The 24,473-nt window shown below is 33.8% G+C and overlaps 1 protein-coding gene across 1 annotated transcript in view; it reads right to left on the reverse strand.

Annotated features, from left to right (window-relative positions):
- The window catches only part of LOC133182327 (kynurenine 3-monooxygenase-like), a 32,274-nt gene extending 14,486 nt beyond the window's left edge, over nucleotides 1–17,788 (reverse strand). The window contains exons 1-5 of the mRNA XM_061317129.1: nucleotides 17,687–17,788; nucleotides 7,455–7,524; nucleotides 1,585–1,772; nucleotides 1,072–1,120; nucleotides 594–681 (exon numbers count right to left, since the gene is read on the reverse strand). Coding sequence (XP_061173113.1) covers nucleotides 594–681; nucleotides 1,072–1,120; nucleotides 1,585–1,772; nucleotides 7,455–7,524; nucleotides 17,687–17,731 — 440 coding nt within the window. The 5' untranslated portion in view covers nucleotides 17,732–17,788. The remainder of the gene's footprint in view (nucleotides 1–593; nucleotides 682–1,071; nucleotides 1,121–1,584; nucleotides 1,773–7,454; nucleotides 7,525–17,686) is intronic.
- Between the last annotated feature and the right edge of the window lie 6,685 nt (nucleotides 17,789–24,473).

Genomic DNA, 24,473 nt, shown 5'->3' on the forward strand with positions numbered 1-24,473 from the left:
TTCTTTTTTTAGTAACCATTGAAATGCCATTCAACAAAATCAAAAACTAAAACTTAGAATTTGCATCTTAGTGTCACCCACATGTACTTGTATGGAAAGTTTTATTGAAATCTGACCAAAGCAGTAGAAGGAGTAGCCTTTGAAAGTACTCTACTTGTGTACCCAGTTATATTGAAATCAGACTAAAACTATAAGAGGAGTAGCATTTTGAAAGAATTTCACAGAAATTTCTATTTTTAGTAACCATGGCATCCCCATGCATTCATCAAAATCAAAACCAGATATATAGAATTATATGTTTCTAAGTGTAGTGTTATTGTTGACTAAGTTATATTGAAATTGGACCAAAACTGTAGGAGGAGGAGCATTTTTAAAAAATTGTTTTCAGACAAGCAAACAGCTAGATGGACGACGGACACCTTACAGTTGCATAAGCTCTTCTGCTCTCTGACCAGTAGAGCTAAAAATACATTCCTTTGAGTTCTAATTATATTTTGTCAAATGATAGATGACCAGAAAATATTGATATATATAAATATAATCCCTCTCCACTATCAAACAAATCTACCTTCAGTTCTATATCTAATTCTCACTTTATAAATTCCACTTCACCAGTTGTGAAGTCACATCTCACAAGTTTGTGTTCAAAATGACAGGTTACATTGGGATTTTCTTCAGCAGCTGCAAAAGATTTCATTTAAATAAAAGTAAGTCAGGACATGTGACTCATGCTTATAAATCACACTCACGCTTATAAATCACTCTCATGCTTATAAATCAGACATATGTCTTTAAATTCCACTTGCCTAGGATTCAGACTTATGCCCATAAATCACACTTGTGGTTATTAATGCCTATAATAAGACTGCCACCCATGCCTATATATAGATATGCCTATTAAACAGATTTGCCTATTAATCAAAGTTCAGGGCTGATTTTATCTAACTATAAGGTTCTCGTGCAACAAAAATATGCTTCGACTTTTATGTAAACTTATAAAATAATGTAACATATGAATCTGCTATCCCATTCTAAATGTTATTTTTAAAAATTATTAAGAATAAAAAGTACCTGTTAGCAGCACTTCATTCAGTCTCCTTCTATCCACTGACATGATGTACTGAAAAGATGATGCAGGTTATCTCCCTTGTAACAATGCATTTATCATGATCATTTTCCTGTTTGCCATTAATCAATGCTTTTGAAGTAGTAATATCCTATTTAAGTGATGAATATTTATTTCAGTGCCACCAAATGGTCACTGCCAATGTAAAAACTTACAAATATGTACACAAGCATACAAATTCACAAAATTCAGTATTTAGTACCGGTACATTAATTGAATTATAAAAGTAAAAAGTTTAACATAATTTTATTAGGCTAAGTAAAATTCAAACATTTTTTTTTTCTTTTTCTGAGTCTTGTAAATAGATATACAAGGAAAAAATTAAAGGAAAGCACAACAATGTATTAAATAAAATGATATGATTAATGGAGCCATGGCTCCATTACTTTTAAGGAATGGAGCGCTAATCGTACATTAATCCTTACTTAGATAATTTATAAAAATGCAAGATATCCCACCTGGTCCTCTTTACCATAAAGGATCGGACTCCTGGATCCATCAACTCCATGAATCATTCGAGCATGCATGGGAATTCCATTTTTTAAGACATCCTCTTCTAGTCCTACCATTCGTAAGGCCGTTCGACCACGTGTAGAGAGAGCCAAGTTTATGCTCCGCCCCTTCACATGTTCAGCTTTCCTGATATCTTGTTAAAGAAATTATATGAACATTCAAGTCTGACAAAATCAGAAAGACTAAACATTTGTATTAATAAATTTAATAAAGTGATTAGATTTTTTTTACTTGGATTGAATTAAATATGAATTGAAGGCTACCCTCTGTAATACTTTTACATGCGTAATATTAAAATGCAAGGTGTTTAAATATGTATTAAAACCAGAAGTCTCTAACAAGACTGTAGCTCTACTGGTTTGTACTTATAACAAAGGAGGAGAAAAGTACAGATGTACCACTTAAACTGAAAATATGCCAACACCAATTGATCCCTGGTTAAGTCTCCTTGTGAACTGTAAATTCTATTAAAAACAATATAACAAGAGGCCCAAGGGCCTTGAATCACTCTTCTGATAAACTGTACAACCTATCACTTCTATTTGAAGCCTCTAAGTATCCTGTATACATGTATTTAGATATAGCCTTGAAATTCCAAAGGTAGGTCATCATGACCTACATTTTAGATGAAACACTCCAAGAACCCAAGATGATTCTAAACCAATTAGTACATGAGAGTAGGTCATGATGACCTACTTATCACTTGTCATTCTCTGAGTACCCATGATGCATCAACTAAATTTGATGATTCTAGGCCAATTAATACCTAAAATATTTTTAAAATTATAACCATAAAATTTCAAAAGTAGGTCACAGTGACCTCATTTCAGATGACATACTTCGAGGACCCAAGATGCATCAACTGACAAAGTTTGATGATTCTAAGCCAATAAGTACCTGATATATTTAAATAAAGCCAAAAAATTTCAAAAGAAGGTCACAGTGACCTACATTTCAGTCAACTTACTCCGAGGACCCAAGATGCATCAACTAACAAAGTTTGATGATTCTAAGCTAATTAGTACCCAAAATATTTTATTATAGTCATATAAATTGAAAAATACGTCACAGTGACCTACTTTTCAGTAGACCTACTCCGAGGACCCAAGATGCATCAACTGACAAAGTTTGATGATTTTAAGCCAAACAGTACCCAAAAATATTAAATACAGCTATAAAATTTCAAAAATAGGTCACGTTGACCTACTTTTCAGTAGACGTACTCCAAGGACCCAAGATGCATCAACTGACAAAGTTTGATGATTCTAAGCCAATAAGTACCTGAAAAAATATTAAATACAGCTATTAAATTTCAAAAGTAGGTCAAGGTGACTTACTTTTCAGAAGACCCAAGATGCGTCAACTGACAAAGTGTGATGATTCTAAGCTAATTAGCACCTGAAATAATTCATTATAGCCATATCAATTGAAAAGTAGGTCATGGTGACCTACTTTTCAGTAGACGTACTCCGAGGACCCGAAATGCATCAACTGACAAAGTTTGATGATTCTAAGCCAATTAGTACCCGAAATATTTAATTATAGTCATATAAATTGAAAAGTAGGTCATGGTGACCTACTTTTCAATCAATTTACTCCGAGGACCCAAGATACATCAACTGACAAATTTTGATGATTCTAAGCCAAATAGTACCCAAAATATTTAAATATAGCCATAATATTTCAAAAATAAGTCAAGGTGACCTACTTTTCAGTTCATGTTTTTTCAAGGACCCAAGATGCATCAACTTACAAACTTTTATAATCATAGGCCTTAAAATTTCCATATTATGCCTTGAAAACGCTTTGAAATCGAATGCCTGCAAAGTTCAAAAAAGTAGGTCACTGTGACCTACTTTTTAATAAATATGTTTTATGGCCCCAAGATGCATCACAGGGTTCGACACTAACTTTTTTAGGCTTTAGTCCGGCCGGACTAGTGCTTCTTTACTTTTACTAGTCCGCAAGCAATTTTACGAGTCCGTCAAAAAAAGGAAACATCAATGTTTTGTAACATTAATTTAAAAACAAACATTTCAATATACGTTTTTATACTTTTTTTAAAATAAACAAAGCATTTATGTGAAATGGTTTATTCCACAGCACAGATTTGTTGAAATCTCACGATCAACAAGTACGATCGTATTCCCGATCTCATTCTTTTTATCTTTACATTACATCCAAAATGTCTGACATCTTTCTTTTATGTGTCATATAAATTATAATCGCTTAAATGTTTTACTTCATATCAATCAGTCGAAATATTAAGCGCTGAGTCGAAATTTTAGTAACTACCCGCCAAGAAGGTAGAAAGCTAAAAATAAATGTGGGGTTTTCCAGTAAAAGTTGTAGAGAATCGGACATTGCAGGGCTCGACATTAACGCTTGTCCGCTTGTCCGGTACCAGTGAAAAAAAATTACGGACAAGTGAATATTGCTGGACACTTGTCCGATAGGACAAGTGCATTTTAATGTGAAGAAGTCTCCAAATAATAAAAAGAACAACTGTTGAGTATTTAGTTTAGTGTTTACCGCTGCTTTAAAGACAGAAACAGTACATAAAAACCAAACTTCCATCCCGATATGGATTGCTATGTAATAGAGTTGATACTCGATCGGGATCGATGTTCACTAATTGCATACTACTGCAAAGGCATGGAACTTATGAAGTTCGGATTCTGTTTTATGTTGACAGCATTTAAGTTGTCAGGACAGAGAGTCTATATAAAATTTTGATTTGTGTGTTTGTTGTATTTATAAATTACATCACGCACATGTCATGGACTTTATTTTAGTTTTTCAGTTGAAAGGATTAGATCTTTCTTGAAATATTTTCGGACAAGTGAAGTTGAAGTTCGGACAAGTAAATGTCTTGGTCACTTGTCCGAATGGACAAGTAGGGAAAAAAGTTAATGTCGAGCCCTGCATTGGTAAATTATTCATATTGTTTTCCAGGAATTTTTATTGGTTCGTTTGGACTAATTAGCCGCAGATTTTATTAGTCCAAATGAAAATGTATTAGTCTGAGACTAACGGACTAACGTTAGTGTCGAACCCTGCATCATCTTACAAGATTTAATGATTCTAAACCTCTCAGTATTTGAATTAATGACCTTAATTGTTTTAAAAAGATTAGCCATAAAATTCAAAAAGTAGGTCAAGGTGACCTACTTTATAGTTGACGTACTCCAAGGACCCAAGATGCATCAACTGACAAAGTTTGATGATCATAGGCCTTAAATTGTTCAAAATATGCCTCTAAATCATTTTGAAAAAGAATGGCCACAAAATTTGAAATGTAGGTCACCGTGACCTACTTTTGAGTCAACATGATATGAGGTCCTTAAATGCATCAACTGACAAGATTTGATGATCCTAGTCCTTATAGTAAGCAAAATATCAACATTTTAATAAAATGTAATTTTTGGTCAACTTTGAAGTGACCTTGAGATCAAACCCTTTGCCCCAGGGTGAAGCCTTGAAGAATTTTTAATCTACAACATATCCTCACCCTTTTGTGTAAGTTTGGTGATAATCTGCCCAGTGGTTCTTGAGAAGAAGATTTTTTAGCAACCAGTACTTTTGTTTCTACTTTCCTAATTATCTCCCCTTGTTTAAGGGTCACAACCCTAGTTTTAGTATAAATGGAAGCCCTTGGGCCAAGGATACCTTGTGACAAATTTGACAATAATTGGCCAAGGGGTTCTTGAGTTATGGCCCATATTCTAAAAAGTTTACGCACACTGCACAAATGGCCATAGCATTAGCTCTTTGAGCCTTTGGCTTAGAAGAGCTAAAAATATAGGAGGAGAAGGGTTTTGAAAGAATTTCATAGAAATTTCTATTTGTAGTTACCATGGCAACAATGGCAACAATATTTGTCAAAATCATAAACCTTTTCATTGAATTATGTATCTTTAGTTAGTGTAATCTATTTGATGACCTTTTTATACCATTGCAAAAATGTTTCTTGAAATCAAAAACTGATAGAAGTACATGTATGTATCGTAAAATCCACCAGTGACGTCACTCTTTTGTTTGAGCGCTCCATTATTTTTTAGGAATGGAGAATTGCAAATTACATTGAAAACAGAATTTGTTATGTTCCTATTCCTTCCCGTACCTCTACCAAGGAAAGAACTTTTTATTTTCACACAAAGAAAATAAATGTGGCACTGTTGAGAATCGAACCTGGTACCTTCACCTTCATAGTCAGATATTCATCTCACTACACTATCGAAGCTGTTGATTGACAGTGGATTTAAATAACTTCAGTACACTTTTTTTGCCTTACTTTCTCTCTATGTATAAATAAATACTACGAATATGGTCAATGTATATTTAGAGTGTATCTTATAAATATTTTTTATTATATATTAACAAACAAGCATTTTAAAAGGTGGATTTTATGTGGGTTTATATACTCGTAGCGCTCCATTCCTTAGAAGCAATGGGCCTCGGCCCCTTCGGGCCCATGGCTCCATTACTTTTAAGGAATGGAGCGCTAATCGTACATTAATCCTTACTTAGAGTTGTCTACTTGTGTAATAAGTTTTATTGACATAGGACTAAAACTGTATGAAGGGTTGCATTTTGAAAAATTGTTTATATTACAGATAAGTTACAGCTTAACATCACATAAGTTCCTCTGGTCTCTGACCATAGAGTTAAACAAGAGGCCCATGGGCCACAATGCTCACCTGAGTCACCTCTTCAGAAGATTTGCTTTGACCTAGCCTTCAGGGCCATGTTTTGTACAAACTACTAAAATAACACAACCGGATGATGTTTGAATATTAATGCCGTAAATCTGGAAATTTTTTCTGTAGATAAATTTTTAGCAAATTTGCGCATGCAATACATTCGCAAAAATATTTTCCTTAAAAATAAATCAACAACAAAAAATGTTTTTATCTAAAGATTACTTAAAGATTACATTGTTATATATATTTTATGTACATGTTTGATTTATGAAAATGTTATGAAAACTTTCAACACTTTGGATGATTTATCTTTTCTAATATTTTTATCTGATTATTGAACGTTGGCATAGTTTAATATTGTATATTTATTCGTAATTTTATTATTGTATGTACAAGCATAACTTACAATTGTTTAAGAATTTCAAGAGCTTTTTATATTTTAGTTCAAATGACGATTCGCAAAAATATTAAACGTAAATATTAATCAACAGACTTTTGACCCAGATTCGCAAAAATAATACCGACGTAAAAATTTCCAGATTTACGGTATGTTTAATCTAGACAATGTTGTTCTTTTCAAGAAGATATTTTCCAGATTTTTATCTTTGATTCTCTATTGAGGCTTTACCCTCCTCCCCCCCCCCCCCCCCCCCCCCAGGGGTTATAAACTTGAATCTACATGACCTGACAATATTTGCTATTAATATCACTAACCATGGCCCTATTGTTCATGAATGGAAGATTTTGTAAGATTTTTTTCATATATATTTCCATGTAAAACTTTCATCCCCTATTGGGGCCCACCCTACTCCCAGGGACCATGGTTTGTACAAACTTGAATCTTCCTTAAGTCAGGAAGCTTTCAGCTTCATCTATTTTGGCCTTGTGGCTCTTGAGATGAAGATTTTTCACAACACCTATTATTTGAACAAAATTGAATCATCTTTTCCCAAGGCTACGCTGCCAAATTTGGTTGCAAGTGGCCTGGTGCTCTGGAGAAGATGAAATTGTGAAATGTTTAGGACAATGACAACAGACAATGGACAAATTTTGATAGAAAAACCCACTTGAGCTTTAGGGTCAGGTGAGCTAATAATATTAAAATTACACACCATCTCTCCTCTCATACACATCAACCTTATAGTTCCTCTTGGCCAGAAAACAGGCATTCAGTGCACCAACCTTTAAAGAAAAAAACAATTTATGCAAAATTGGGTATTTTTTGACAATGAACTCATAATATCAACATAAAAATTGTGTCAACCTTAGGCCAAAATTAAAAAAATTGTTTGTTTGCCCTTTTCCGACCCAGATTGTTAACAATGGGTAGGTGGGTAGAAAAATATTTTATTTTTTTTTCTTCTTAAAATTTTAAGAAGCTTAAGGGCTACAATGCTCACTGCAGGGATGGGGTCAATCACTTTAAAAAGTAATTAATTAAATTACAATTACTTTGACTTTTTCTTCAATTAAATTACAATTAAATTACAGGCTTTCTAAGACATGTAATTAATTAAATTACAATTACTTTGCAAAAGTAATTAATTAAATTACAAATTACATTTTTAATTTTTTGGAAAATTTTTATAATCCTTGTCAATGAATATACAGAACTTCATTTATTTGTATATAAGCTCAGCCTCTGCACAAACAGTACAAGAAATAATATGCTATAGGCATTGTGTATCATTCTGGTTTAATTTATAACATTTATTTACAAAACAATAAGAATCTCCTTAAAGAACTATCCGAGATCAGTTTGATGCAGTTTCCACCACACAAAACCTACATATACACAAATTGCATGGCTTATGATATTTGATTGAAAGTGAGTATTTCAATAGAGTAAAATGAGTCACAACTGTAACCTCTCAAATTAAGTATTTCCTTTGAAGGTAACCTGAACATCCTAAATTGCTATGTATGTTGAACAATTTTACTTCATAAATCAGAATTGTACAGATAGAAAATTCATTCATAAAAATCTGTTTAGATGTTAAAATAATTATCAAATAAAAAGTTTTTCTTTTCTAAAGCTAGCGGAGCATTTTAAATTGAAATAATTATCTCCATTGTCTTTGTCTTCTAAATCATGGAATGAATATCTCTTTAGAGGAGTTGATTTGTTTTGATTGCAATTTAAAGCTGTGATTTGGAGAGCAATTATCTCTTCCCAACAAGAGAGAACTTTATTAATGACACACACCTTCTTTTTCTTTATTATTGATCAAACAACGAAGATTGAAATATAATAAATGTGTGTTTCATGGCTGAATAGACCTAAGAAGGGTGGTTCAAAATTCATATTTATAAACATAGATCAAAAAATTCAAAATTTACATAATGATTAGAAAGAAACTAGTTTATTATTATCAAGCCAATCATTTAATTATTTTTTTGTAAGCATTAACCTAAGATTTTGTATAATTGAAGGATTGAGGATATGTTTATCAATAAAATAAGAACCAGTAAAATTGGGAGGTAGTGGTGATGATATATCATGAATATATCATGAATGTGTATTATATAAAGTAATTGAATGTAATTGAAAAAGTAATTGAAATTACATGGTATTTTTTCAGTATAATTAATTAAATTACAATTACAAGTAATTGAAAAAATGTTCAATTACAAATTACTTCCAATTACTTCAAAAAATGTAATTAATTACAGTCAATTACAATTACTTTTTTCAATTACCCCATCCCTGGCTCACTGAGGTACTTTCACTATTGCTCCTCTTCAAAAGGTTGTTTCTTAAAAAAAAAAAATTCTGTCTACATTTCCATGAAAAAATTGTGGGCCCATCCTAGCCCCAAGGGGTCATGACATAATCACACTTTAATCTACACTACACGGGGACTCTGAATATCAATACGACTACTGTGGCAAATATGAATCTGCACTTTAAAGGGATGGTTGTATATTAATGTGAGTATTTGTTGCATTGCTGTTTTGAAAAAGATTTTTACATATTATTTCCTATTTATTCCATGTAAATATTTGAACCCTTATCGCGGCCCCACCTAAACCATGGGTTTAGGTATAGCCGCGATAAGGGGTCATGCATGGTTTGAAACCATAAGGGGCCATGGTTTGAATATATTTCAATCGGTGCTATCTAAAGAGTGTTCAATCTAGACTCTAAAAAGGGCACAGTAATCCAAGAATCAGGCACTTTATGGTAAAAAGAAAAAGGAATAGGCATGTATTCTGTGCATGTCTAAAATTTTTAAGGTCTTGAGGTGGTTATTTATATTTTTGCCTGCAGTACTATGTTGTATAGAAAAGCACAACAAAAAAAGAGTTATTTTCAGAAGGGGGGGCACTTGGGAAAAAAAATATAAAGCATTTTTTTACTACGGAAAATAATCTATCGAGTGAAATCTCATCATATCAAAACATTATAGTTTAAAAATGTTGTAAAATTTATAGGGTCATGAGGTGATTATTTATTTTTGCCTGCTTGTATTGTGTAATTTACATGTATGTAAGCGAAAAAAATTAGTGGGCGGGCACTTAAAAAAAAAAAATTGTATGCAGCATTATTTTTGGGAAAACATCTATCCAGTGAAAAATCGTTGTATAAAAAAAATACAGTTTAAAAACTTCTTTTAGAAACATTGAACCCGCTGGTATCAACTTTAAAGTTTGAACACGGCATTATTAAATGTAACTGACTAAACACTTTGTTGTTCATGTTGTTTTGAAGCTCAATTCTCACCCAACTTTAAGTTTTAATACAATATGTAAGTTGACTAATTTTTTTTAAGGTAAAAATCAGCAGCCTTGTTTTCCACTTTCCCAAAACCACGATGTTTTTTCTACTTTGGGTTTTAAAAAACGACCCTAATTTTGATCATTATTTTCAATTTATTTAGATAATTTATGTTTGACATCTCTTACACTTTGTGCTCATTTACATTACTATAAATACTCTTGTCAGCTGTGTGCAACTTTTGAACCGGATAAAAGCAGACTTGAAACAATTCAAATAAAAAAAAATTTTTAAATGAATAGAGCAAAAAAATATTTTGAGTCGGGGAAATTTTTGTGGGTCGGTCGGCTGAGTGCAAACAAACAATATTTTAATTTAGGCCTTACCTACACAAAACAAGAGGCCCAAGGGCCTTGAATCGCTCTTCTGATAAACTGTACAACCTATCACTTCTATTTGAAGCCTCTGAGTATCCTGTATATTTAGATAAAGCCTTGACATTCCACAGGTAGGTCATCATGACCCAGGATGATTCTAAGCCAATTAGTACCTGAGAGTAGGTCATGGTGACCTACTTGTCACTTGTCATTCTCTGAGGACCCAAGATGCATCAACTAAGTTTGATAATTCTAAACCAATTAATATCTAAAATATTTTTAAAATTATAACCATAAAATTTCAAAAGTAGGTCACAGTGACCTACTTTTCAGATGACATACTATGAGGACCCAAGATGCATCAACTGACAAAGTTTGATGATTCTAAGCCAAAAAGTACCTGATATATTTAAATAAAGCCATAAATTTTCAAAAGTAGGTCATGGTGACCTACTTTTCAGTCGACTTACTCCAAAGACCTTAGATCCATCAACTGACAAAGTTTGATGATTCTAAGCCAAATAGTACCTGGAATATTTAATTATAGTCATCTAAATTGAAAAGTAGGTCAAGGTGACCTACTTTTCAGTCGACCTACTCCGAGGACCCAAGATGCAACAACAGACAAATTTTGATGATTCTAACCCAAATAGTACCCGATAATATTAAATACAGCCATAAAATTTCAAAAATAGGTCACAGTGACCTACTTTTCAGTTATTGTACTCCGAGGACCCGAAATGCATCAACTGACAAAGTTTGATGATTCTTAGCCAAATAGTACCCGAAATATTTAATTAAAGCCATAAATTTTCAAAAGTAGGTCATGGTGACCTACTTTTCAGTCGACCTACTCCAAAGACCCAAGATGCATCAACTGACAAAGTTTGATGATTCTAAGCCAATTAGTACCCAAAATATTTAATTATAGTCATATAAATTGAAAAGTAGGTCACAGTGACCTACTTTTCAGTTGATATTATTTGAGGACCTAAGATGCATCAACTTACTAAGTTTTATGATCATAGGCCTTAAAATGTCCAAATTATGCCTCTAGAACGCTTTGAAATTGAATGCCTGCAAAGTTCAAAAAGTAGGTCACTGTGACCTACTTTTTAATAAATATGTTTTATGGCCCCAAGATGTATCATCTTACAAGATTTAATGATTCTAAACCTCTCAGTATTTGAATTAATGACCTTAATTGTTTTGAAAAAGATTAGCCATAAAATTCAAAAAGTAGGTCAAGGTGACCTACTTTTAGTCGACATACGCCGAGGACCCAAGATGCATCAACTGACAAAGTTTGATGATCATAGGCCTTAAATTGTTCAAAATATGCCTCTAAATCATTTTGAAAAAGAATGGCCACAAAATTTGAAAAGTAGGTCACCATGACCTACTTTTGAGTCAACATGATATGAAGTCCTTAGAGGTATCAACTGACAAGATTTGATGATCCTAGTCCTTATAGTAAGCAAAATATCAACATTTTAATAAAATGTATTTTTTGGTCAACTTTGAAGTGACCTTGAGATCACACCCTTTGCCCCAGGGTGAAGCCTTGAAGAATTTTTAATCTTCAACATATCCTCATCCTTTTGTGTAAGTTTGGTGATAATCTGCCCAGTGGTTCTTGAGAAGAAGATTTTTTAGCAACCAGAACTTTTGTTTCTATTTTCCTAATTATCTCCCCTTATTTAAGGGTCACAACCTAGTTTTAGAATAAATGGGAGCCCTTGGGCCAAGAATACCTTGTGACAAATTTGACAATAATTGGCCAAGGGGTTCTTGAGTTATGGCCCATATCCTAAAAAAATTACACACACTGCACACCGCACAAATGGCCATAGCATTAGCTCTTTGGCTCAGAAGAGCTGAAAAACAAAAACATTCCTTGAACGTGCAATTATTAGACTTACAAATGAATAGCCTATTTCTTTGTGGGAAGCTATCAAGGGAACTCACCAGATTTACACTTTAAGTATATACTACATGTACTAACGAGTTTCTTGTGTGAAAAATATGGGTGACAATACAGATTGAACAAGGAAGTTTCTTTGAGATAGAGTAAGAACTGTATAATAAATATGTTAACAATTACATACAAGAGGCCCATTGGCCAAAATGCTCCTCAAAGTCACCCTTGACTCCGATGTTCTTCATCAGAAGATTTTTAAAAGGTTTCTACCCCCTCCCCCCTTTATTCATATGAAAAATTTGGAAACCAGAGTGAGGCCCCAACCCAGTCAGAAGGGTTCATGATTTAACCAAACTTGAAGCAACACAGTGGGATGCTTCAATGGTTGGTTGATACAATGACCTTGTCAGCAAATACAATTTATCATTAAATCAAATGCTGACTGACGTTTTTCATACTAATTGTTAGGCCATTATTTACACATTGAATTATCAACGGATTTTCCATTATTTCCCGATCATGACAAGGAGCACAGGGCGGTAGGGGGATGGCACCTGATCCTACCTCTGATGTTTTAGAGGTCCGTGTTTACTCTGCTCCAAAATTTGTATTGTTTTATGGACTTTTGAGCTTGAATACTGTTCATTATCTCCATATATTTCATTCAATATCACTAGGACTAACATTGCCCTGTTGTTCTCCATGGAAATGATTTTCTAAACATTTTTTTTCCCTGTATACATGCATTATGTAAAATTGGATATCAAATTCTAATCCAACCCTATAGGCCCAGAGTCAATGATTTTAAAAAAAGAAAAGGTCCACACAACTAAGGATTTTTTCATATAAAAATGAATAAGTATGGCACTTTTACTCTTGAAGTGATTTGTTCCTACATATTCCCTGGTAGAAATCTGAGATCCTGTTGTACACCCCCCCCCCTTCCCTCCATTATAACATTTGTTTCCTATACAATAGCTCCTTCCTATCTCTGTGGGCCATTATCCACCGTGTATAACCCCACATATGGGGGTCAGAACGGTGAGCTTTGGGAGTGCGGATTTCGAAGCGTAATTTGCTACAAAAATTGACCTAATTACGGTAGCTTTTCTACAGCGATTGAGATGGAATTTGTTCTTTGTTAATGTACCACGGAACACAGTGAATTCTCCGCTTACTGATACCAGTATCCCACTTCACAATTCCTTCTAGAAGTACATGAACACTTCAACATTATCTGGCTATGACACGCGGGGTTGCAGATTTGATCGGTCTTGGTGAAAATTCTTGCTTCATTTATCATTCTACATCATTTCAGTTGTATGAGGAGTTTCTTTGCATAATTTTGCAGAAGATACTCTAATAATATCTGGACTTTCACCCCAAATAAAAGGTGGAAACTTCAATATTAGTGTGTGCCATCCGGGGGTAAACTTTTAGTGGAGCTGGGGGGAAATGAATCATTTTTCATTCAAGGTAAATAATTCTACCTTGTTTGTAGGTGTCTGCTGTGTTTTGAATGCATATGTAAAAGAAATTAATTCAAATGAGACTAATACCACAGGTACTTCTGGACAGGAACCCCCCCCCCCCCCCCCCCGAATATACCTTCTGGGTCAAATAATATTTTAAAGTCTTTTTTCATAAACTTTTCTTCTAGTACACATTTACAATGTATTCCATATGAAAAATCCAAAAAATAACACAGAATTAATGTTTTACTAAAAAATCATACCCGCGGTATTATAAAATAGAGAAGGTTAAAGTCACTTCCATTTGTTAACACTGGACCCCTCTTGGATATCGGGCCTAAAATATCATATACCTACTACATGTCACCAAAATGTGTCATTATATTTTGTTTCGGTAGATAATTTTGCTATTTAATTGCCCATTGCTGAGGCATTCCACAATAATCCGAGTATTCATCGGCAAACGTGAAAAACGCTACAAAAAGTAGAAATTACGAAGTGATGCAAAAACGACACCTAGCGTGTAACTCTCGAGTTCCGAGTGTTATAGAATTGAGGGGAAAGCCAGAGGTCTACGAAAAAGTTCGGGAAAATTTTGATAAAGAAGTCGAAATTGATTCATTAGAATTTAATTCTGCTTAAGCACCTTTAAGCTATCTATAAGTAATATACACACCATCATTTACTATTAAGCCATCTCAAAGTCCTTTTCAAAAGGTAATTAAACTATCTTCGAATAAGTAGCATGTTCATGCATTTCCTTCTGTCACTTACAAAATAAAACATAAATTTAAAGTATTTTGAGTAAATATAGCAAATTCGAACCAAAATTATGTATTCTAAAGACACTACACAACAAAATGTGCATTTCACGAGCTTTCTTTACAGAAAAAAAATATATACCCGGGTTCCTACAAAACTGTAGACCTACGAAATTTTGGGACAACACTCGTTTATATCTTTTATTTACAGATAATCAAACTCCTTTTTTGTATATAGAACATACATATTTCTTAACATAACCATAGAATTCAGATTTAAGTTGATGTGGGAAAAAGGGTACAATGATTCTCTCTTTTGAAGCTCCAGCTTGGGTAAATATTTTCCTAATTACATCCACTAAATATTATCTCTTTTATTTCTAATAAAAACCATGGTTGTTCATCTGTCAATAAACACCGATAAGCAAACCACCGATATCGGTTTCTTGAGCAACGACTCTTTTGTCAATCAAACACACAATGATACACATTCCAATAATATAATTTTTGATGTATAATATTAATATTTTATCCTTCTTTATATGATTATTTATACAGATATAAATACATGTATAAACAATAAAATGTCTTTCTTTGTTAGTACGGAATGCCATAACCCACGGGTTATGTATTTTTTTCTGCAACAGCTGCAACATTAATTCCCGTTCGTTTTAACAACCAATAGAAAGCATTTTATTAGTTAAGCTAACTTTAACTCATCATCCCGACCCCCCTTGTAAAAAATATGCCTACGGAATTATGGGACAACCCTTGTATTTGTATACAATATATTTACATGTAATTTATATTTACAGGTGCAATGTAGGAAATATGTTCTGTTATGTCAAATTTTATATCCAGAAGTACCTGGGGAAAAAAACTCAGGAGAGGGTAGAAGAGTCAAATACCAGTCGCTAGCCTATAGTTAAGCGTAGAAAACCGCTCTAGTATAAATGAATATGAGTCAAAGGGAACTAATTTAGGGAAGAAATGAAGAGAAAAAGTTGTTGAAACCATTGAATCAATTTATTCTTTGTAATCAATATATGTATTGTACAAATAATTCAATATTTATTGAAATTTTATAAATCGGAGATAATGATTCCTTTCCCCCCAGCTCCACTAAAAGTTTACCCCCGGATGGCACACACTAATATTGAAGTTTCCACCTTTTATTTGGGGTGAAAGTCCAGATATTATTAGAGTATCTTCTGCAAAATTATGCAAAGAAACTCCTCATACAACTGAAATGATGTAGAATGATAAATGAAGCAAGAATTTTCACCAAGACCGATCAAATCTGCAACCCCGCGTGTCATAGCCAGATAATGTTGAAGTGTTCATGTACACGTACTTCTAGAAGGAATTGTGAAGTGGGATACTGGTATCAGTAAGCGGAGAATTCACTGTGTTCCGTGGTACATTAGCAAAGAACAAATTCCATCTCAATCGCTGTGGAAAAGCTAATTAGGTTAATTTTTGTAGCAAATTACGCTTTGAAATCCGCACCCCCAAAGGTCACCGTTCCGTACCCCCATATGTGGGGTTATACATGGTGTTATCTGAATAAACTTAAATCTACCTGAGAATGCTTCGATATTAATATGACTTAATCATGACTCTGCTCTTCTTGAGAAGCAGATTTTTAAATTATTTTCCCCATATACAATTCAGTGTAAAACTTGATCTCCTATTGTGGCCCCATTAGGTCATGATTTAAAAAAAAAAATTAAATATGCTTTGTCAGGCAGGTTTCATAATAGTTTCATCTTTTCTGGCAAAGTTGAAGGGGAAGATTTTCAAAGCTCAACTAACACTTTAAATAATTGTATTTTTTAAATGGATGGGGATGCTTTGACACACATTCAATAACAAATAAAATAAAGTTAATGAGATTAAACTTTATTTCCAACTTTTTATTTCTAATTTAAAATCATCTCAAAATCCCAACACAGGTAAAGTTTGACTTCTTGGGTACTCTACTGTGTATTAAATCACTTCCTGTGTATAGGGATTTGGAGACAAATGACCACAGGTAGACTGCTAGCCCTCAAGGCATTCACACCTGTACAGATCAATAAACCCCTCCCTCACCTGGAATTTACCACCCGGTAAAAAATCTGTATGAACATGCATGCATGATTATTTAAAACACTGACTCATAGGAATTTTCACAACAGATATGTTTTCCAAATCACACGTTTATGTGGCATGTACAAGCATGACAACTGAACATAAATGTGTGGTATACAGGTAATAATTCATTCACATCTGTGAGAACGTCACATGACTATCAGGTAGACTGACACAGTATTGTCTGGGTTGACCTTGGAATGAAACAGTAAAACTCATCTTTTTTTCCAACTTTATTAATACTTTTATAATCATATCTCACATTACAAAAGATATGGTAAAACAATAAACAATGCACAGTTTGGTCTTGTTAGAATATAAGAAGGTTTTTGTTTTGAACTTGTTAAACAGTTTATCTTTTGTTTTAATCCATGTCTCAAAACATTTGGAACTTATCATCATATGCATAGCGCATAACTTTTGGGGTTTGCAAAATGACAGAAATAAATGATCTCATTTCACATGCAAAACAACTAAGGAAAAGGTGAAATATGAATAAAGATATATTCATAATGTTATATCAGAATTTGTTGAAAAATTAGTAATTATTAATTATAAAAAGATATTTCAATGTTTGAAACAGTTAATTTACACAAAATTCGAACAGAAAAGTAAGAGCTGTGCATAGACATAGGGCCTAAATTACAATTTAAGCGTTATAGAATAGAATTTATTTGCCAATCATGGTCCCACTGGGAGCATAACATTATAAGACTTAACTGTCCCAAAAATAGCAGACAGGGGTGAAATACCTACAAGACTAGTAATTCACACCTACAAGATCTCGTGTTTAAAATTGCATAATGAAAATTTCCTGCTTTATTTCCAAGAAAAGCTTACTTTCAGTCCTGTTTACGTAAAGCACGAACGTATTTCTAACTGTCTAAAGCAAAAGTAGATTACACGACCTACAGAAATGTATTACTTGTCGATATTAGCTAGATTAGTGAATGGTAGCTTACCAGACCCCCACCAATAACAGCAACATGTGGTTTCTTCTCTGTCATCTTGCAACAGGTCCCACAGACACAGCACTATATACCGACACAGTATTTGGGGATGACCTTCACCTTGATCCTTTTTGATTTCATTCGTGGAATGATGTACACACCCCTCTATACAAATATCTACAGGCGGGTGATTTGAATTTTTCGGTAGGATACTGAATCTGTTCCTGGCGGACTTCATTAAGATTATATACAAGTTAGGTTACAGTCTGTATTATTTAAAGTTGATCAATTACTGAATTAGTAGTTCAATAAGACTTTACTACAAGTTTGGCTCTGTATGTCACAAAGAAGCGGATTCGGGAGAAGAGGAATATAGGCTAGTCAGTAGTCATGTACAGAGACGACTGTAGGTGAGTTGACCATGCATTGGACACATAGGCCTACCTTGCTACGGACAACTTTGGACAATAAACTTTCATTAAACCTGAGTGTCCACGTGTACGCGTGTTTTTAAAGCTGAAGACTTAAACTTTTAAATGATGCTGATTTTCATTATCCATGTTGTGATCACAGGGACTTGAGACAATCTTAGCAAAATCGGGTATATAGTATAATTTATATTATATACCCGATTTTGCTAAGATTGTCTCAAGTCCCTATGGTTGTGATAGTACTAAAAATACCACGAGAACGGGTTTGAAGTTACATCATATTTGACGTCATCACAAGGGAGTAATTAGAATTTTACGATTTTGCAAATTTTTAGAGTTGTCTTTCTTTTATTAGACTTCAAGGGCACGAGTCGGTCCCACAGGTGCTTAGGGACGGGAACCCCCCTCCCGTGTTCCGTACCCCCAAGGGTTCTTTGACTTTTTTTAAATAAAATATTTTTCTATGACACATTCACAAAGTATTACAACTGAAAAATCAAAAATATAACCTAAAACTAGACTTTTATAAAAACTCCATACTCTCTGATACCAAAAGTTCTTAATTAATGTGTCATAGAACCCAACTGACACCTGTTTTCTGCGGAAATAGAAAATAAAATTCTAAATATTCAGTAAAATACAAGTTTTCGATAGGCTAGAAGTGGACTCTATTTATTTCTACAAACTAGAAGATGATAAGCCACGAGATAAAGGCGCGAGTTACCGTATTACTTGAATTGTAAAGCCTTTCTTAGGCGATGTGATGCAACTAAAATCTCTCCACATTTGTGGATCGATATAGTCAGTCAAATTAAACTAGAGAGTTTATTTTTAAAATAAAAGATAAAAATATTTTCATTCCACTAATTTAACAGCAACAATTAAGATAAAGGTATGAAATTTTTCCAGTTCAAATACCGTTTGACAAACAAGTTGATGAAACCAGAATTATCAATATTAGCAGTCTCGTTTGAAGTCAACATTTCGCAACTTGCGGCCGATGTGACCGTCGATAGGGGATGCTTACTCCTCCATGGCACCTGATCCCACCTCAAATGCTCCTAGAGGTTCGTGTTTGCTCTGCTTCCGATTTGTATTGTTTCAATGGACTTTTGAGCTAGAATACTGTTCGTTATCTCCATATTTTATTTTAAAAATCTGTTTTTAGAACATGAAGGTTTGTTTTATTTTCAGATTTATTGTACATCAATGACTTTAATATTTAACTACGGAAAGTGACCCTATAGTGTTACAAAATGTATATTAAAACACCATACTAATACACAGACAAAACTGCTAATGTAGCACCACAGAAAATTGGTATTTTACTTTTCAAATTTGTTTATGATGTATTTGATATGTAAATATGCAAAACAAAGTAAGCAAGATGTGTTTGTGAAACACTGATGCCCCCGTATGGCAGCATATGGCGAAGTTTAAAGTTTCTCCATTGCAAGTCAAACTTCAAGGTCAAGAGAGATCAAAAATGTTGTTACCCAAAGAAAGGTCTTGGGGTCAATGGATTCACCTGGTAAATATGAAAGCCCAAGCACCAACCATTCAACAGTTATGGTCAAGATTAATCATTTAATGTTTTCTAAAAGTGAGTCACTCTAACTCAAGGTCAAGGTCAAAGGGTCATAATTAATGGAATGAAGTGGAAGACCTTGTCATAAGAAATACACATGTAAAATATAAAAGCACTAGAACCAACTGTTCAAAAGTTATAGCCAAGGTTAACTTTGTTCAAAAGTAGGTCAAACTCCAGGGTCAAGGTCAAAAGATCAAAATTGTTGGGATCCAAAGGAAGGTCTTGTCACAAGAAATATAGCTGTGAAATTTGAAAGCCCTAGTACTAACTGTTCAAAAGTTATGGCTAAGGTTAAAGGTTTTTAAAAGTGGATCAAACTCTAAGGTCAAGGTCAAAAGGTCAAAAATATTTATACCCATGGAAAGGTTTGGTCGCGATGAATACTCATATGAAATATGAAAGCCTTAACACCAACTGTTCAAAAATTATGGCCAAGGTTAAAGTTGAGTAATTTTTTGCAAAAGTGGGTCAAGCTCCAGGGTCAAGGGCAAGAGGTCGAATATGTTTGTACCCAAAGGAAGGTCTTTTCACAAGGAATATACATGTGAAATGTGAAAGCCATAGTTCAAACAAAACAAAAGTTATGGGCAACGTTAAAGTTTTTGAGGACAAACAGGCAAACAGACAGACAGACGGATGGACAGGGCAAAAACGTTGCTCGTGGTTTGTGAATTAATTTTGGAATCGTGCGTCTGATAAAAGTCGTTTGAAGCATAAATCCGACACTGTATTTAATTTTCTTTTAGTTACCAAGTTATCCATCTCAAATATTAGCGTTTCCAGAAGATCGCAGAATTAATTCTTTTAAACGGAGGTCACCACGTGCTTTTATGACGTCCAGCTTCTGATTTTGCAGTTTGTTGGTCTTTCAAACGCTTCTTCCATCGAAGAGCCAGTCAAACCATCCCCGAACCTCTTGAACTAGGTATAAATCTTGTGTCCGAGATATATGTTTGTGTCGTTCCATCGTTTACATCTCATTTCCCGTATGGATAGGAGTCATATCCCGCTCAACAATACTGCGTTTTGTCAAAATAGCAAAAATTTCATTTCCCAACAAGGGGTAAAAATTTATTTATTAACAATATTTTCGTCGAATAGTTTTTGAAATATTAAAAAAGTTCGCGTTTTTCTGGGACAACCCTCGTAGATACCCGAGATGGCGGTCACTAACCTTGGTATGCTCTATTGTGTCCTTGTGGCAGGCTTTTGACTGACATGCAGGTGAAGATACTCGGGGAATTCGTGTGTAATACGCGCGCGCTCGCACAAACAAACACACACACACACACATTCTATATACATATACTTCCAAATAAAGGAATACTGAAAACTTTCATTATTTTTCAAAGACCTTATTTCCAAAAAACCAGGTCAAAAATGTTTTCAAGACAAACACTTTCGTTAGACTTTATAATACCCCCCCCCCCCCGGAAAAAATCCTCTTTCGATATGTTCAAATTCATTTATGATTTTCGATTAAATTTGTTATTTATTAAATTTTGGTCTATAATAATTATATTAACCCCCTTCATTCTTTATTTCCTCCGAAACGGATATTTTAAATACAGCATTACAAAATACAAATAAACAGACCTGGGTCCAATTTTTCATATCACCCCCACCCCAATCCCTACTGGTCTAATAATACAGTGACTTAGCTAGGATTCTACAAAGGACAAGGTTCATCTGATGCCAAATTCGGCCCTAGCTGTGTCCAAATTAAATAATATTCCTCAAAGTTCTCTCAGAAAGTATATATTTTCATGAAATTATCAATATATGCATGTACAAAGCTTTATTAATATTTTATATAAACGTAAAAGTAGCATAGTTTACGATAACGTTGCGCTTTTTTGTTGAAGTTGCTGTACGCGACGTCATGAACAAAAATGGAACGTCATGTGTTTTAAAATAAATCTATCTTACATGTATATTTCATTATGTATGTTTATAAAATCCCATTTTCATAAACGTACATTACGATGTATTAGTATACAAGTACATACCATGCTTACTAAATTGTTTTTCATAATTAAAGACAAATCTTTAAATCAATTGGTATGGCTGGTTTTGAAAATTTTGAGTCATAAGGGAAAAAATGTCGTGTACATGTATATAGTACATTCTAAGCGGATTTCTCACTTTCCGCATCCCACGTTGGCACAAGCAAAGTTGGTTTTTTTTTGTTAACTTGACAAATTGCCAAGCTTTGTGAAAGACTTTTAAAGACCGTTAAGGTTTTTCTCAGATTTTGATTCCAGGAGTTAAAGAAAATGATTTTGTGCGTAACTATGTCAGTGTGGCTTGCACGGTTTCGGTCTTTTGCTTATTTGCGTTTTATTTTCAAAGCCAACAGTTTACTTCTCCGCAAGTACTTGACATTGTTTTTCTATGGTTTGATTTACATAAGTTTAACTGTGTCTACCTAATACAATATTTTATTTGCGCTGTCCAGTAGTAGGGTCTATTCTAAAAAAAAAGAATGCATGCAATCCTCCCTTTATTCTTTTGTTACAGCATTTTCAGAAATATTCCAAAATCAAAGTTATCACATTATCACATGAATAATTTATAATTTTTTCCCAAAAGTGCAGCTTTTTCCAACACATGAATATACTAGGTTCTACGGGTTATTGAACAGACAACATGTTTTAACAAAGTTTAATACGTATTAACCTATACACTTCACAATTTCAAGGTTTTGTGATATCGTTTCCTCTTCACAACATTTTGAAAATTTATAGGTTAGATGACCTACAGTCTACTTGGCCTTTTAACGATGTTTTAAAGACTTTTGCGTTTAATTATTAATCCCCATAATAGACAAGGACACGATACGCACAATTTGTAACTTAATGCCTATGAGTAACGAACGAAAAAAAATATCAAAGGTCAGGTCCGTAAAACGCGGGGGCCCACTTTTTTCCGAGTATAGTTTTTTCTATAGGAAATTTTATAGATGCTGCCCCCCCCCCCTCCTTCCCCGACTTTTTGATGTTTTGAGTCGAGCACATGCAAATTCCAGGATTTGGAGAGTAAATAACCCTTTTTTTTTGCTTGTCAGATTATTTTGGAAAGCCCCCCCCCCCCACACACACACTTTGAAACCGTTGCTACGGGCCTGAAGGTATAAATGTACATAATGAGTCTTGTATTTTCAACTGACATAAAATTATTAATATGACCAACTAAGCCCTACCTTAGGGTCTAAACGTTTGGTTCGGGTCCGTTCATTTCAAATTTTGGTAGAGGGTTAATTGTTAATAATAATCATTCAAACTATCAGTGGCCAGAGAGGAAGATTTTTAAAGACATGTACTAGTATGTACTAATTTCGATTTGACAATGTACTCAAACTTGGAAAGCCCGGGTTTCAATACTTTGATTTCTTGTTATCATAGATTTATTTTTAAAACTGTTTAAACGTGCGTATAAGAGCTATTAAGATAACAAAATAGGCAATATCATCTATAGGCAGTTGGCAGTGAGCAGTCGGTTGTCGCATATGGAATTCCATAAACTTGTTTCAAAAACGTGAATAGTCTATTTCTCTCTTTCTCTGTCTCTCTTTATTGGGGGGGGGGGGGGGGGGTGGCCGCTCCACGTCACTTCTTAAGCTTCATTTTATGACTTTTCCTACAAACTTAATAGGGGTCCGCGTTTTACGGGGGTGGGGGTTGTGGTGTCTTTTTAGTTGCTTTAGTATATATACATTTAAGAACTCTGCAATTTACCCTCGACCCCCCCCCCCCTTCTAGATCCGCGCATGTAAACCTTACATACGTTTTACTCAAATATTATGGGGTTTTTTAAGACAGCCTAAGGGCTGAAAATTAATTCGAACTGTCTTCTGACTACAAGTAATATTAATGTCAATGATCAATTTAAACAAAATTGGAATTCGGATGTTCAAAACTTATCAAAGACTCTAAATTACAGAATATACAAAGACGAACTAAAATTTGAAAAATACTTGGATATTCTATCCCGAAGAGATGCCATTAATTTCTGCAAATTTCGTACTTGTAATCATTATTTACCGATTGAAAGTGGACGCTGGCTAAATGAACCAAGAGAAACGAGACTATGTAAAAAAAAAAAGTAACTTAAATGAAATAGGCGATGAATTCCATTACATATTAAACTGTACGTCAGTGATACACGAAAGAAATAAATGCTTATTACGGTTTAAAAATACAATTACATTCAGAGAAGTAATGAATTCAGAAAAACAATCCTTTTTAAGAGAACTGTGTACATTTATCAGAAAAATTACTAAAACGTGCTCCCCGAATTAGTAAAGATCTATATCTATAATTGTACTATTTGTCTGTCTTCATACTCACGCATGCTAAAATTTGTTTTTATTTGTCATCATTGTTTACATTTATATCTCTGTATACAATTGTAAAATTGTGAAGAGATTAATAAATTCAGACAGACAAAAAGGGTTTCTGCAAAACCTTTAAAACTAATGATCCACCGCTCAGAACTGTTGCCATCTCAAATAATCATCAGATCATTAATTAATTAGCGTTAACTGCACATTTTTTGAGTTTGTTACCAATTTAAGCTAGACGAGACTGAATTTCTTTGCAAGTAGATTGGTGATCTTTAGAAGGTTTAAATGTTCGACTTTCATGTTATATTTGCAAGTTCATAACTTTTTCAAGATGAAAATGAAAGCTCCGAAGAGAGGTAAAATTATGCACGACTTGCCCCCCCCCCCCCTCCCCTCTTCGAAATAACTTTTGCAGATTTTGGAAAGGAGTTG

The sequence above is a fragment of the Saccostrea echinata genome, unplaced genomic scaffold, assembly GCF_033153115.1.
Source record: "Saccostrea echinata isolate AGI-Se365-2 ecotype Australia unplaced genomic scaffold, CSIRO_AGI_Sech_v1 ptg000009l, whole genome shotgun sequence".
NCBI classification, from domain to species: Eukaryota; Metazoa; Mollusca; class Bivalvia; order Ostreida; family Ostreidae; genus Saccostrea; species Saccostrea echinata.